The following is a 14,003-nucleotide window of genomic DNA, read 5'->3' on the forward strand; positions in this document are numbered from 1 at the left end:
TGTCCAATTGGTCTTGGTGATTGCCCCTTTGGGTTCTTGACAGTGTGTCTTGTCCTTGGAAGTGACTGCCTAGCACTACATAAGTCCTAGACGTAGAATCACCAAATGGGGCACTAAACTGCTAAACCCGTATATTTTTCATTCACGCTTCAGAAAATGGAATATTTTGCAACAGTGAAATTTGCAAGAGGACTCACATTTCACTGTTGCACAAAATTGTTTGCGGGACCTCCTATGTCCTAAGACAGTTTTTGGCTTCTCTACATGATAGGATAGAGCTCAGTACAAGCAGATGCACATTATTGAGTTTTGTCGATCAATGCCTTTAAGACAGTTTTTGGCTTCTCTAGATGACAGGAGAGAGCTCAGTACAAGCAGGAGTACATTATTGAGTTTTGTCGATCAATGTCTTTCTGGAAAAGAGAGTTGATCTTTATTATTATTGCCATAGCTCACTGGAGATGTGGGCTCTTGACTCTTAAGCATATTAAAATATGTCGGCATCAATGGGGGAAAAAAGAAAAAAGCAAACGCAGAGGTTATTCCTCTACACCAGTTTGTATGGTACATAACAAGTTAAAATAAATATCATTATATCATCAAGAGAGTAAACATAAGTTTCAAGGGAAAGAGGTAGTCCACATTAGAATATAAACTAATTTTTTTACTTTCTTTCAAAAGGAATCCCGTAGCCTGCCTAGATCAACATTACCTCTTGAAAGTAAAATTCCAATGTTGCTGCAGTTCTTCCAAGCAGGATTTTTCCTGAAACTACCAGATAAAATAGCAGCAAGGCCTATCTGTCTACTAGGTTCTACTACAACCTTCAATACCTCCTATGTCCTAAGACAGTTTTGGGCTTTCTCCAGATGGTAGTTTCGAGTCCATGTAGGAGAGAGCTCAGTGCAAGCAGTACATTGATGAATTTCGTAAACCAATGCCTTTAAGGAAAAGAGGGTAAATCTTTCTTATTATTAGCATAGGTCAAAGGAGATGTGATCTCTTGACTCTTGGGCATATTAAAACTATGTTGGCATCAATGGGAGGGAAAAAATGAAAGTAAATGCAGAGGTTATTTCGTGACACCAGTGTGTATAGTACATATTACATAACAAGTTAACATAAATTTCATTACATCATCAAGAGGGTAAACATAAGTTTCTAGGGAAAGAGTTAGTCCACATTAGAATATGACTTTCATTTTCTATATGAATCCCATAGTCTTCCCAGATCAACATTACCTCCTGAAAGTATAATTCCTATGTTGCTGCAATTCTTCAAAGCAGGATTGTTCTTGAAACTATCAGATAAAACAGCAGCAAGGCCTATTGCTCCACTAGGTTCTACTACAACCTTCAATATCTCGTAACAAAGTTTCATGGCTTCTATTATCTCATTGTCCTCCACAGTTACGATGTCTTCAACAAGATCTCGCACTATGGGCCTGCACCACAAAATGTAAAGTCTGAGTTTATCTGAGGTCAATTAGCTACACAAATGGAAAAATATAATTCATGAAAGCAATATTTACATTAGGGTAGGCAAGATTATTGGCAATCTGAAACTATATCTTTAATGCATTTCTTTTTTTTTCATTATAAAAAAATGCATCATCTTGATAACATGAGGTTTCTCTTTACCAGGTAAAATTGCCAAGAAAAGCTCGAAGCCCATCAGCTACAGTGTTGGTCTCAGGCAATGTTATTATCCTGCCAGCTGCTTTGGATCGAGCTGCATCATCAGCTCCCCTAGGTTCTGCAGCCAAAATGCGAATGGTAGGGTTGATGGACTTGGCAGCCAATGCCACCCCTGATATCAAACCACCTCCTACATTTTTTTTTTGACTAGAAGTCAGAACAAATCAGCACAAAAAGAAATTCAAAGGATTAAATTGACAATTTGGCTTTAAATGTAATTGAACAAACCACTTATTGGAACTATTAGAGTGTCTATTTGAGGGGCTTGCTCCAGAAACTCCAATGATATGGTACCCTGCCCACTGCAAGAACACAGTTAAAAATGTCATATTGAATTGACATTCAAGTTAGAAGTCCCATTTTCTCCATGAATTTGAATTCCTTAGTTCTTTAGAAATTGGAGCTTTTGGCAAGGGAGAAGATGAAAAAAATACAGGTGTTAAAGTCAGTAACTACAATAGTTTATTTGCACATAATTTAAGGCTATATATACTTTTCTTCTCAGAATATTTAAAGGATTCTAATTTTTTAATAACTTTTTTTTCTCCATAAAAGGCTAGTGAACTAAGAAAATCAGTGGCCAGGAAATCAAGTATGATTTTCAGCTTGGTCATCTTGATTGCCATGCAAACTCTCACTGAAAACTAACCAGTTTGTGTAGCCTTTGCTCCGTGGTTGGACTCGTGCAGAATGAACCTAATATTACTTGTCAAATGAGCTTTTTACCCTTCCAGTACCTTGCCTAGAACAAAAACTTTACATGGGTGTAGGTAAACTTAAAAGGTAAATCTTATACCTTATAATGCGCCCATCATTATATGGATGTACAAGAACTGCACCAGTTTCTTGCAACACCTTACTTGCAACACTCTCCCTTGACTGCATTGTGGCTTCACTCCAGATAACCTGACCACCGTAACGCATGACATTCTCAACTTTGCATTTTGGAGCACCATTTGGAATAACAATATACGCAGGGATTCCCCGAAGTTTTGCAGCCAAAGACAATGCTGCAGCATGGTTACCACTAATTTTGGAGGACATGATCAGGGGATATTTGGACAAACAAGTAAAAGAAATTATCCATGAGTAACTATCACTAATAAGTCAGGAGGAAACCTGCTGTGTGTTACTACCCCTTTAGCAGCTTCATCATTATCTAGAGAAAAAACAGCATTGCAGGCACCTCTGAATTTGAAAGCTCCACTGGAATAGCCACAAAAAAAAAAAACCAAGTCCTTAGTAATTAAAGTGTTAAACACAATGGGAAGGGTAAGAAGACCAAATATATACTAAAGAAACAAAATAAGTTTAAATTTTTACCATTCACAATTGTTTAGTATCTCACCCCTTTTGGAAACATTCACATTTAAAAAATAACTGTCTCCCTGAAACAGCATTCAAAGATTCAGAGGAAAGAACTGGAGCTTTGTGAATGAATGACTTGATGCGTACTTCAGCCTCTCTTATGGAGGAAATATCAGCCACATATTTTTCCCTCCTGATTTCGTTCTCTGCTTCCATCTTTATACCACCAACAAAATTAGTGATTCTAAATCTATGTGGAGACAGGTTAAATAACTTCAGTAACTCCTGTAACAATTAAAGAACATCTTAATCATGTACAACAATCCTTATCCCCATTGAAGCAATGGCATGACACTCTGGGATTTCTTAATTTCTTTGATAAGTAACAGTTGGGAGAAATATAAGTAACGGTTGGGATTTCTCAATGTTGTCCCTTGTATTGAAATAAATAAAAGGAACAAAGAGTTTCATGGTCAGAAACCCCAACAGAACTAAAAAAAAAATGCGTAATTTCTCATCTGCTAGTCTAGTTTCTTAATTCTTTATTAAGGGGGTTGGTTTATCTTCAGCTGGAAAAATTGGTTATTCACCCCTTTCTTGATATACTTTACATCAGAGCAACATAATTTTCCAAAATGAAATTTATAAGAAAAATGCTAGGACGACAGCAAATTATACAACTTTTGCCATAACTTGCCATGTGGTGAGTTGTGAGTGGTGGAGATAAAGTGGTGGGTTCACACCTCCACTACTCACAACTCACAACTCACCACATGGAGAGTTGTGAGTTGTGGCAAAAGTTGTGTAGTTTGTTGTACACCTAGCTTTGTTGAATTTACAACATGGAGTTGAAAATGGAGAAATTGATTTCTTATATTGCCAAATTAAAGTATTCCAGAATTCAAGTTTTTTGGTTTTGGCGAGGGTTTGCATTGGATTGTAGTATATAAGTGAATAAGTAGGTGATTGGTGTAAAGACAAAAGGCAAATTGGCTAACATATCATAACCAAGTAGATTATATCATAAATATGGGACTTTCTATAAGAATTTTCAATTATTTGCAGTCAATCAATGTCTTCAAATGACAATATCTACATTTTCCAGAGTCAAACACAATGCACAAAAGCCCTTCACATAAAGGAACCAAAGCATGAGAGGATGTATTCAGCAAACCATGCCAAGTCGCCCCTCCCTAGATGCATATTTGAACTAACACACACAGCTAGATTATGAAATTTTCCCTAAAAATCCCATGACCTGAATCCAACATAAATTTCATGAACATATCACAGAATACAAATTAAGAAATCACTAATACTGATTCCATAATCAACCAAATTCAACCATGCCAGACGAATACAAATTGGAGTGTATAGCCTTTGGAAGCGAAATAAGCTCGTATGAATTTAACCCATTATCAGATTATTGAAAGCTTATCATGTTGAATGAAAGAAATACTACACCATGAAATGTGTCTAGTATTGGTCCAAATCAGTGAACCTGGCCCAAATGGCAAATGGGTGTGAAAGATTAAGCCCCAAAACCAGCTGTTCAAGGTTGTTTTCAACAGCTTACTTCTCTTTCCTAGTTGTTCAATGGGTAACTTTTTTACATATCAAAAATTCCATAGTCGTAAATGAAAAATAAAAAGTACATGAAGAACTCATGTCAATCAAAGACAGGAAATAACGAATATTAAGAGCTTAGAGCCTCAGAGGTTTTTCAAGAACTTACAGTTTCTCCAAATAGACAAGACAACCTTTTTCTTCAAGTTTTGGTTGGCTTGCAATTATCCCACTCCCAGTTCTAGTTTCGTTTTTTTTTTTTTTTTTTTTTTTGCACCATGCCTTTTATTTTTATTGTTTTGGCAAAGAAAACGAAACGACAGTGTTGAAGGTAAAAAAGTTAAAAAAACGACACGTTTGTCTAAACGAAATTGCGCGATATTCCCATATTTCTAGACGACACAAAAACGACAAAGAATTGCCATAGAGTTGTTGAGTATTATCTTATCCAACTGATTTTTAAAAAAAAAAAAAAAAGCTCTAGAGATGACTATTGTTTTAGCGGTAAATATTAATCATCAAACATCAGATGTCATCATTGTACTAATCAGTTTTATTATCAGATATGATGAATATTAAGGAAGAACTACTTGAAATTATAAAAAGGAAAAAGAAAAAGAAAAGAAAAGATGAAGCTGTGGTCATTTATGCTTCACATATTCTGAGGACAACGAAACATCATAGCAGTGGAGGGTAGAGAAAGGACTAATCAAAGTGTCGAGATTGATGTTTGGAGGTCCTTCTTTACGAGGTATAGAATGGTGGAAATTAAGTTGAGTGAATCATCCTCATATCAAGCTAGTTGCTTCTAATATGCAAAGTAGTCCTTAACCAAAAAAAAAAAAAAAAAGTGCAAATGTCTTAAGTGATAACATATAGATTTGTGGTTTAGTAGCATGCTCTGGCATCTTCCTCGAACAAAACATGGGGTCAATGGAAGTGTGCGGAATTAAAATATTTGATTTTATCTTCTCTCAATGGAAATGTGCCGAAATAAACCGAAGTTTGAGCCTCACAAATGAGGGCCATCAAGCAAATGGGAGTGTAGCACTGAAGAAACTTAACAATATTGTTGCAGAAATATTAGGTTTTGAAATGGATAAAAGTACAAACACATTTTGCCATTGCCTATTTGGGCAATCTGAATACTGACATATCCCCAAGGACGGACCCAGGTGCAGGGCAAAGGGGCCCGGGACCCCCGGGTCCAAAAAAAAAAAATTTAGTATGTAAAATTAAAAAAAAAAAAAAAAAAAAAAAAAACAGGTTTGGGCCTCTTGGTTTTTAGCTTGGGCCCCCTTGGTTTTTAGCTCAGGCCTCCCAGCCAGCCAGCCCAAAAGTTTTCAAAAGCCCAAGAAAACGTTAAAAAAAATATTGTATAAATCTATTTATTATAATAATAATAATAATAATAATATAATATATAATAATGTGGTTTATATTAGAATATTAGATTATCTATTTATATCTGATAATAGTAGGAGGACAAATAATTTTTTAATTGTTTGATTTGATCTAATTGCACTTAAATAGTAATTTGCACCTCATTGTTCACACTTTTTTTTAACAAAAATTATTGTATAAATCTTCAAAATTTCATACCTATTAATCAATTTTTTATCCTAAATGCTAAAACATTAGATGTAACTTCTTAGAAAAGCTCTAAAATGTAAAAAGTTTAGTTCAAACCTATTAACCTAAGCACAAATAATTTAGTACATTGAAAAAAATGTAGGCACAAGTTTACTTAAAGTTAGTTCGTGAAATAAAGTAATTTAATTTTGGCCATAATTTGGGCCAAATTAACTTGAGTTTTTTGCATTTTGAGCCAATGTAGGCTTAACCTATTAACACAATGTAGGCATAACTAACTTGCTCCTCCTAAGAAAATTTACTGGCTCCGCCAGTGACTATATGGATGTGCGTTTGAATTTTTTTTTTTTTTTTTTTTTTTGCTTATCTCCGGCCCCCCCTAGCTTGAAATCCTGCGTCCGTCCCTGCCCACTCTCATCTTAATATTTTGTTAAAATGATCGGTGCGACTGTTTTAAGGTTCATAGCTTTCTCATCTTAATAAAATTCATTTTCGTTGAAACTATTTTAGTTATACCCAAAGCACATATAATATATATATTTGTGTGTGCCTTTTGATGAACAGATAAGCTAGACGCAGATTCACTGGTGGCTATATTCGCTGTGGCTATATTCGCTGTGGCTATTGCACATGCACTTGCTGTGGCCGTGATGATATCTGCTGGCCACATATCTGGTGGTCATCTCAACCCAGCCGTCACACTTGGCCTCCTCGCCGGTGGACACATCACCGTCTTCCGGTCTGCTCTCTATTGGATTGATCAATTATTAGGATTGATCAATTATTAGCATCTTCAGCTGCTTGTTATATTCTTCACTATATTACTGGTGGATTGGTGAGTCAAAGCACACGTTAAATCATAGTTTGGACACGTTCTCATAAATAGGTTATAAATTTATAAAACCTTACAATAATATTAACTTCTGTATTTATTTATTTATTTTTTTTTTTTATTTTTTTTTTTTTGCAGACTACTCCAATTCATTCACTTGGTAGTGGGGTGGACTATTTGCAAGGTGTGATATGGGAGATTATTCTAACATTCTCTTTGTTGTTCACTGTTTATGCTACAATCGTTGACCCCAAGAAGGGGGCTCTTGATGGCTTAGGCCCAACCCTAACTGGGTTTGTAGTTGGGGCCAACATCTTAGCTGGTGGAGTTTTCTCAGGGGCTTCAATGAACCCAGCAAGGTCATTTGGACCAGCTTTGGTAAGCTGGGACTGGACAGATCACTGGGTATACTGGGTTGGGCCACTCACTGGTGGTGCTCTTGCTGGTTTTATCTATGAGAATTTCTTCATCGTCAGATCTCATGTCCCTATTCCCACTGAGGAAGATAATTTCTAATTGTCCGAGTTTTGCATGCTCACTAAAAGGTCTTAGTGAGCTGGTTGAGCTGTGTTTCCTCTGAAGCTTTCTGAGGTTCTTCTCTTTAATGTATTCTTTGTCTTTTCTTTTCTTATTTTAGACGTATTCTAATCCTTGTTTAGTTCAGCGTTTTTGTTGTTATTCATTTTCCCTAGTGTTATTATCTATGGGTGTATATATATGGTCAGTTTGCTTTTATTGAAAATGATTTTCTAGAAATGTTTTGCATATTTTCTAATGTTTAACACGTAAAAAAGCTTAAGTCACGTAAATAAAACAAGCCTATTTAACTCAACTTGTTGGATTGGGTCAGTTTTTAAGAGTTGGTGGGTTATGAAAATTTTTTTGGGTCGAGTTAGATTTGGGTTATAAAATTCACAAATCCATCTAATCTATCTCGACTCACTTATATTTAATATACATTTAAATTGTAAAAAATATATTTAATATTTATTTTAAAATATATTATACAATTTTGTTATTTACTTTTTTTTTTTTTTTACCCCTCTTCCTAAATAAAACTCAAACCCTAAGTTTTCCTTATTTCAATCTTCTTCTTATCTCACGTGTTGGCTTGAACTTTGAAACACTGTTAAAATTTAAAATAGTTTGTAGTGGTGTTGTTTTAGTGCTCAATGTAATAATAATAATAATAATTTAAAAAAAATATATGTCCAAACCCAAGTCCAACCCATTCCATGTCAGTTGGATTGCATTGGATTTTGTTTTTAACCCGCCATAGTGGGTTAAGTTGAAAATTTTCCTCAACTCGACCCCTGCACACCTCTACTTTTGATTGTCTGTCAATTGTCCATTGATCAATATTGACTAATATATCTTCTTTTTTTTTTTTTTTTTTTTTCCTAGATTCTGAATTTATGGCTTGTTTATCTGATTAGGGCTTCATTTCGTTTATATATCAGTTTTCTCTGTTTGTTTATTGGAGAGAATCAGAGCAGAGTGAAAGAAAGATTCTTTAATCAGTCCCCAGTTGGTTCATTCTCAAGAATTCCGGTGGTTAATTTGCTGTTACTTTTAACTAATGCTATTTTGCTTTGCAGCTGAAACTGATGTAGCGATTTATCTGCAGGTTCAAGCAACATTACAGAACTTTTTCCTGAACACTAAGGTGGATTTGTACTTGCTTCAAATCGATGCTAAGAAGGTATGCATGTATAACTGAAAGTGTGTTGCTTTAGAGAATTTGAGTGATGTATAGATAATGTTATTGGGTGACAAACAATAAGAAGTGTAAAAAGTAAGAGCTATATGATAAATTGCCAATTGTCTTAAAGTTTAAACTATTAAGAAATGGTGAATTTAATCATTTAACTGTTATTTTTATACTTCCCTCGCACATGGACTCAGACTCCTCATTAATAAGTGGGGCCTAACACGTGAGAATTTTAACTTTTTAAATGGGAAGTAAAGTGGAAATGGGGTTTGGATTCAGGACCACTTGCTATGATATGATGTTAAATTATCAATTCTTCCAAAAGTTTAAGCTACTAGGAAATGATGAATTTAATCATTTAATCATTATTCTAATACAATGATTAGCCAAGCATGAGATGTAATGTATCAATCTTTTTTTCCCACAGGCTCTCTGTGTATTACGTTTAACCTGTTGAATGTTTCTGTTTGTTTCTCATTTATTCTCTGCATTTTCTGTACAAGATCATTTAAACTGGTTAAAGGGATTGGGCTGTGTCTGAAAGGCACCAACTTGAAAGGATTGTGGTTCTAGATAGCTTTCTTAATGAAGTTTTATTGTTTTAGACTTTAGTTAAAAAACTTGAAGTAATCTGAATTACTTATCATGCTTATATGCTTGAAGGAGACATGTATTTAGGCTACTAAAGAACATTTTTATCTATATCCCCGGAACTAAGTATCCTTGTTGTAGATGCACCTTAGAAGCCTATTCATTAGTAAGTTACTGCAACTTGGAGGTTCCAAGTGCCAACTTATAGTGAGGGCCAAATATAGAGTTTATTGAATCGGGGAGAAGTGATCTAAAATCTTAAATTCACTAAATTGAAGGATGGAATATTGAGCAAGAACATGTTCTAGAACTTAACTAATTGATGATGTCCATTAAATGTATATGAAAGCTAATGTGATCCTTTGTTTGGATTGCTTAATTATTGACGTAATAAAGCTAAAGGGTCCCTTAATTGGTTGGTATTTTTTGGTGTGTATGTGTTTGTGTGTGTGTAAAGTCTAATCCCAACGTCTAATTATGTTTGGTGGCCTTTTTGATGTGGATTTTGTTGTAGCTTGGTGATGGATTGGTATATGAAGTTATGGACGGTGCCAATAGCTACCCTCATTTCTATGGCCCATCTCGTAGTTTCAGTCCTCTCCCTTAAATGCAGTCACAAAAGCAGAGAAGCTGTCTATATTAGATGGCCGTTTCAAATGTAGTTTGCTGGATTAAGCAGTTTTAAGTAAGTGGCTCCGATTTCTTTGGTCATTTCACTTTTTTTTTTTGGTGTGGTGGGAGGGAGAATAATGTTGGAACTTTAATGTATTACTTGTAATAATCCAAAAATATACTCCCCCACTTCCTTTCTAAAAGGTTGATGATTCAAAACTATGTTGTTGTAATTCATAAATCTAATGACTGCTCCCTCTGTTTTTTAAGATGTTATTGTCTCCGAGCAACCCCATCTATTTCAGTTGCAATTCTGTTTTGTTGTCAATAAAGCCTTTCACGGTTGAATAAAAAAAAAAAAAAAAAGAACTGCCATCTTTTAAGCACAGTATGGAACAGGCGGCAACTAAGATTGCAACTAAGTTTATAAAAAAAAAAAATTAGTAAGTTGCAACCAGTTGATATACATATTGCCAAGTGTTTTGTAGTTCAATTAGCATCTCCTAACGTTTCCAATAGAGATATTTATGGTTTAAATCCCTTAACCCCATTATACTATCAGATTATCAACAAAAAATTATTTTTTGATATGTATAATCTGTGAATGATTTTATTTAAATTGGACCCAAAGTTCCAATATTGTGCAACATGCTTTCATGTTTCTTGACTTTTTCATTTCATAATTTGAATATTTGTACCATATTTCCATTAGCGTTTCTAATAATTCCAAATAATTATATGAATATAAATTTTCATCAAGAACAATAGATCCCTAAATAGGAAAATATTTGCTATTTTTTGTTTCAATTTTGGGAGTCTCAANCTCATGGATCGCATAGAAACGTACAAGAGGTTGGAGGAGGTTCTATGCTTGTTGTGATATTCCATCTCTTACAAATCTTATTGACTTGGACCAAATTCAAGAAAATTGGGTCCACCATATTCTGTGGGCCATTGTATCACAGCCTTTTTGGTCCTTACACATGTCATTTTGAAATGTTCGATTTAATGAATTTGTCTTAATTTATAGTTTATATTTTGTTTGTTATTATTTATTTAGAGGAAAATTAAAAAAAAATTGATATTGGGTTTATAAATCCAAGAATAGTATGAGAAAAATAAATAATTCTTTAAAAATTCTTATAAATAAACTAAATATAAAAATAGTTACATTTCATGACATTCAGATGCAAGACATCCCCTTTCAAAATAATTTGGATGCCACGGATCCCGTACCAAATGCCATCTAAGAGCATCCTCATTAAGGCTCCTATATGCTAAAAATCTTATTTTTTAGCAGCTGAACCCCAAAACATACCCTCCATCAAAACTGCTATATTGTATAAAATTTACAATCTTACTACAGTGCACTCTCATTTTTGAGAGCGCACTGTAGTTATATTGTAAAATAAAAAATGGTTTTTTATTCACCAACGACTCTTTCATTTCTCATTTTCTTTCTTCTCTCACTTCTCATCTCTGTTCTTTGTTCTTTCTTCTCTCTCCATGGTTCATGGCTTGTTGTGCTCGTCACCGGTTTTTGCTCGTCGTCAATCTCTCTGCTGTCAGTCACTCGATCTCTTTACTCTGTTTGCAATGTCGCTAGCTCATCGCCGATCTTTATACTCTTTGGCCGCTGCCTCCAATTCGCTCTTCCACTCGCCCTCACCGGTTCAGATTTATGATTATCTCTCTCTCATGCCTTGGGTTTCGATTTGCAAGTTGTGGGTTTGTACAGGGGTTCCAATTTGGGCATATTTTAGTGGGTTTGTGATTTGGTTTTGGATGGGTATGGGTGGTGGGTGGGTGGTAGTGTGGTGCCGACGGTGCTATGAGAAAGAGAGAGATAGAGGAGAGAGAGGAAAATAAAAAATTATTGAAAAATAATAAAGAAATATTATTTAAATGAAATGGTCAAAAATAGAAGTTTTGATATAGGTTGTATTATAAAGTGGTATGTTATATGTTATAAAAATGGGTTTTAAAAGAGTAAATGCTAAATATTTTACAAGTCTCTATAAGAATGCTCTAACAAGGTATAATAAAGAGTGAATAAATAAATAAATAAAAGAAAAAGAAGCACGCCTGGCTGATAGCCGTTGACCATAAATTGGGCCAATCTCAATCTCCATTCACCATTAAAAATAGATGACAAAAAAGCAAGAGGGTGAACAGTGAAGCCCCCAAAGAGTTGGTGTTAACAGAAGTGGCAGAGAAAACAGGATTCATAGTTCATCCCATATCACCAATCTCCATCCATCAGGTTCTCTTCTCTCCCTCCCTCTCTTTAACGTCCTCCCTATACTTCAATCTCAATGTGATACGTACAACTTAGATAGGAGTATATGTACTGTATGTTCTAATTAGACGAATTGAAATTGTGTTACTGATACTTGATTGACGTTGAACCCATGCAAAAATGTGTTTGAGATTAATTTGTAGAACGTTTTGAGGAATTGGGTTTGTTGGAATTTGGTCTTTTCTATCATTTGGGTTGAAAAAAACGGAAAAAAGAGAGACACCGAGAGAGAGAGAGAATCAGAGAAATAGAATCGGCTTAGCTTCGGCCATCACAGTTTACAGTAGACCTTTTTATTTGGTATTTGGTACAACATATTCATGGAGCAATTGAGGTTAACAACTATTCCTAGTGTTTCTATTTTGTATTCAACACAAGTTGGAAAGCCCTTTTATGCTTAGTAGTCACAATATTTCAAATTTGATTTTGTATATTATTATCAAATTGAACTTTTTTTATTGGTAAGTTACGCAAGCACCTGGTAGGTGTTGAGTCTTACAAGGTTTCGTTTGAGCTAGAGCTTATTGGCATTATCATCAAATTAAACTGGAATTTGGTTCCTTGTTTTTTTCCCCAGTTGAATTTAGAATGTTTTGTGGATGTGTCAAAATGCATTCTTTGATATTTCATATTATAAAAAGAGAATGAAAGGGTTAGAATTTGTATGGCTTCAAAAAGATAATTAAACTGGTCTCCCCAATTACTATCTGTAGCATTCTAATGGATTCAGAAGATGGGGTGAGCAAAGCAGAAGAGTTTGTGTACAGGATCAGTACCGCTAATGAGTGGGAAGAGTTGCAAAAAAATGGATCTGTCTTTGGTGGAGAACTTGACAAGTCTTCTGGTTTCATTCATCTCAGTAATCTCCATCAGGTTTTCTTACACCACTCACTAATATTCTTTTCCTAGAAAGGGCTTCATTTCGTTTATATATCAGTTTTCTCTGTTTGTTTATTGGAGAGAATCAGAGCAGAGTGAAAGAAAGATTCTTTAATCAGTCCCCAGTTGGTTCATTCTCAAGAATTCCGGTGGTTAATTTGCTGTTACTTTTAACTAATGCTATTTTGCTTTGCAGCTGAAACTGATGTAGCGATTTATCTGCAGGTTCAAGCAACATTACAGAACTTTTTCCTGAACACTAAGGTGGATTTGTACTTGCTTCAAATCGATGCTAAGAAGGTATGCATGTATAACTGAAAGTGTGTTGCTTTAGAGAATTTGAGTGATGTATAGATAATGTTATTGGGTGACAAACAATAAGAAGTGTAAAAAGTAAGAGCTATATGATAAATTGCCAATTGTCTTAAAGTTTAAACTATTAAGAAATGGTGAATTTAATCATTTAACTGTTATTTTTATACTTCCCTCGCACATGGACTCAGACTCCTCATTAATAAGTGGGGCCTAACACGTGAGAATTTTAACTTTTTAAATGGGAAGTAAAGTGGAAATGGGGTTTGGATTCAGGACCACTTGCTATGATATGATGTTAAATTATCAATTCTTCCAAAAGTTTAAGCTACTAGGAAATGATGAATTTAATCATTTAATCATTATTCTAATACAATGATTAGCCAAGCATGAGATGTAATGTATCAATCTTTTTTTCCCACAGGCTCTCTGTGTATTACGTTTAACCTGTTGAATGTTTCTGTTTGTTTCTCATTTATTCTCTGCATTTTCTGTACAAGATCATTTAAACTGGTTAAAGGGATTGGGCTGTGTCTGAAAGGCACCAACTTGAAAGGATTGTGGTTCTAGATAGCTTTCTTAATGAAGTTTTATTGTTTTAGA

General features: G+C 34.6%; 2 protein-coding genes, 1 long non-coding RNA gene and 1 pseudogene across 5 annotated transcripts; 3 read left to right on the forward strand and 1 right to left on the reverse strand.

Moving 5' to 3' along the window:
• Positions 1 to 1,054: 1,054 nt before the first annotated feature.
• On the reverse strand, positions 1,055 to 4,868 carry LOC112010501 (serine racemase). Of its 3 annotated transcripts, none has more exons than XM_024042848.2 (7): positions 4,741 to 4,868; positions 3,046 to 3,221; positions 2,817 to 2,903; positions 2,494 to 2,724; positions 1,926 to 1,999; positions 1,641 to 1,827; positions 1,055 to 1,444 (listed from the first exon to the last, which is right to left on the reverse strand). In XM_024042848.2, the coding sequence occupies exons 2-7, from the start codon at positions 3,219 to 3,221 to the stop codon at positions 1,198 to 1,200; spliced, it is 1,002 nt and encodes a 333-aa protein (XP_023898616.2). In that variant the 5' UTR covers positions 4,741 to 4,868; the 3' UTR covers positions 1,055 to 1,197. The 3 variants fall into 3 exon arrangements, with proteins under 3 accessions (XP_023898616.2, XP_023898617.2, XP_023898618.1); XM_024042849.2 differs by having other exon boundaries at positions 3,046 to 3,290; positions 4,741 to 4,844; XM_024042850.2 differs by lacking the exon at positions 4,741 to 4,868 and having other exon boundaries at positions 3,021 to 3,204.
• Positions 4,869 to 5,495: 627 nt separating this feature from the next.
• Positions 5,496 to 7,707, forward strand: LOC112010483 (aquaporin TIP4-1-like; annotated as a pseudogene).
• An 899-nt stretch (positions 7,708 to 8,606) lies between these two features.
• On the forward strand, positions 8,607 to 10,179 carry LOC136071492 (uncharacterized). Its single transcript, XR_010632787.1, has 2 exons — positions 8,607 to 8,698; positions 9,813 to 10,179. It is a non-coding gene; the product is annotated as an uncharacterized LOC136071492 (long non-coding RNA).
• A 1,823-nt stretch (positions 10,180 to 12,002) lies between these two features.
• Positions 12,003 to 13,425, forward strand: LOC112010508 (uncharacterized). The gene is made up of 3 exons (XM_065782870.1): positions 12,003 to 12,173; positions 12,923 to 13,082; positions 13,314 to 13,425. The coding sequence occupies exons 2-3, from the start codon at positions 12,930 to 12,932 to the stop codon at positions 13,404 to 13,406; spliced, it is 246 nt and encodes an 81-aa protein (XP_065638942.1). The 5' UTR covers positions 12,003 to 12,173; positions 12,923 to 12,929; the 3' UTR covers positions 13,407 to 13,425.
• Positions 13,426 to 14,003: the final 578 nt, after the last annotated feature.

The sequence above is a fragment of the Quercus suber genome, unplaced genomic scaffold (assembly GCF_002906115.3).
Source record: "Quercus suber isolate HL8 unplaced genomic scaffold, Cork oak 2.0 scaffold_318, whole genome shotgun sequence".
Classification (NCBI taxonomy): Eukaryota; Viridiplantae; Streptophyta; class Magnoliopsida; order Fagales; family Fagaceae; genus Quercus; species Quercus suber.

What these genes read in the sequence shown, in the direction of transcription:
- LOC112010501 (XM_024042848.2), bottom strand. Translation starts at nt 3,221, where the DNA reads ATGGAAGCAGAGAACGAAATCAGGAGGGAAAAATATGTGGCTGATATT. An exon ending in TCTAATAGTTCCAATAAGTG is followed by an intron (nt 1,828 to 1,925) that starts GTTTGTTCAATT and finishes AAAAAAATGTAG; the next exon opens with GAGGTGGTTTGATATCAGGG. An exon ending in TTTCTTGGCAATTTTACCTG is followed by an intron (nt 1,445 to 1,640) that starts GTAAAGAGAAAC and finishes TTTGTGGTGCAG; the next exon opens with GCCCATAGTGCGAGATCTTG.
- LOC112010508 (XM_065782870.1), top strand. Translation starts at nt 12,930, where the DNA reads ATGGATTCAGAAGATGGGGTGAGCAAAGCAGAAGAGTTTGTGTACAGG. An exon ending in ATCTCAGTAATCTCCATCAG is followed by an intron (nt 13,083 to 13,313) that starts GTTTTCTTACAC and finishes ATTTATCTGCAG; the next exon opens with GTTCAAGCAACATTACAGAA.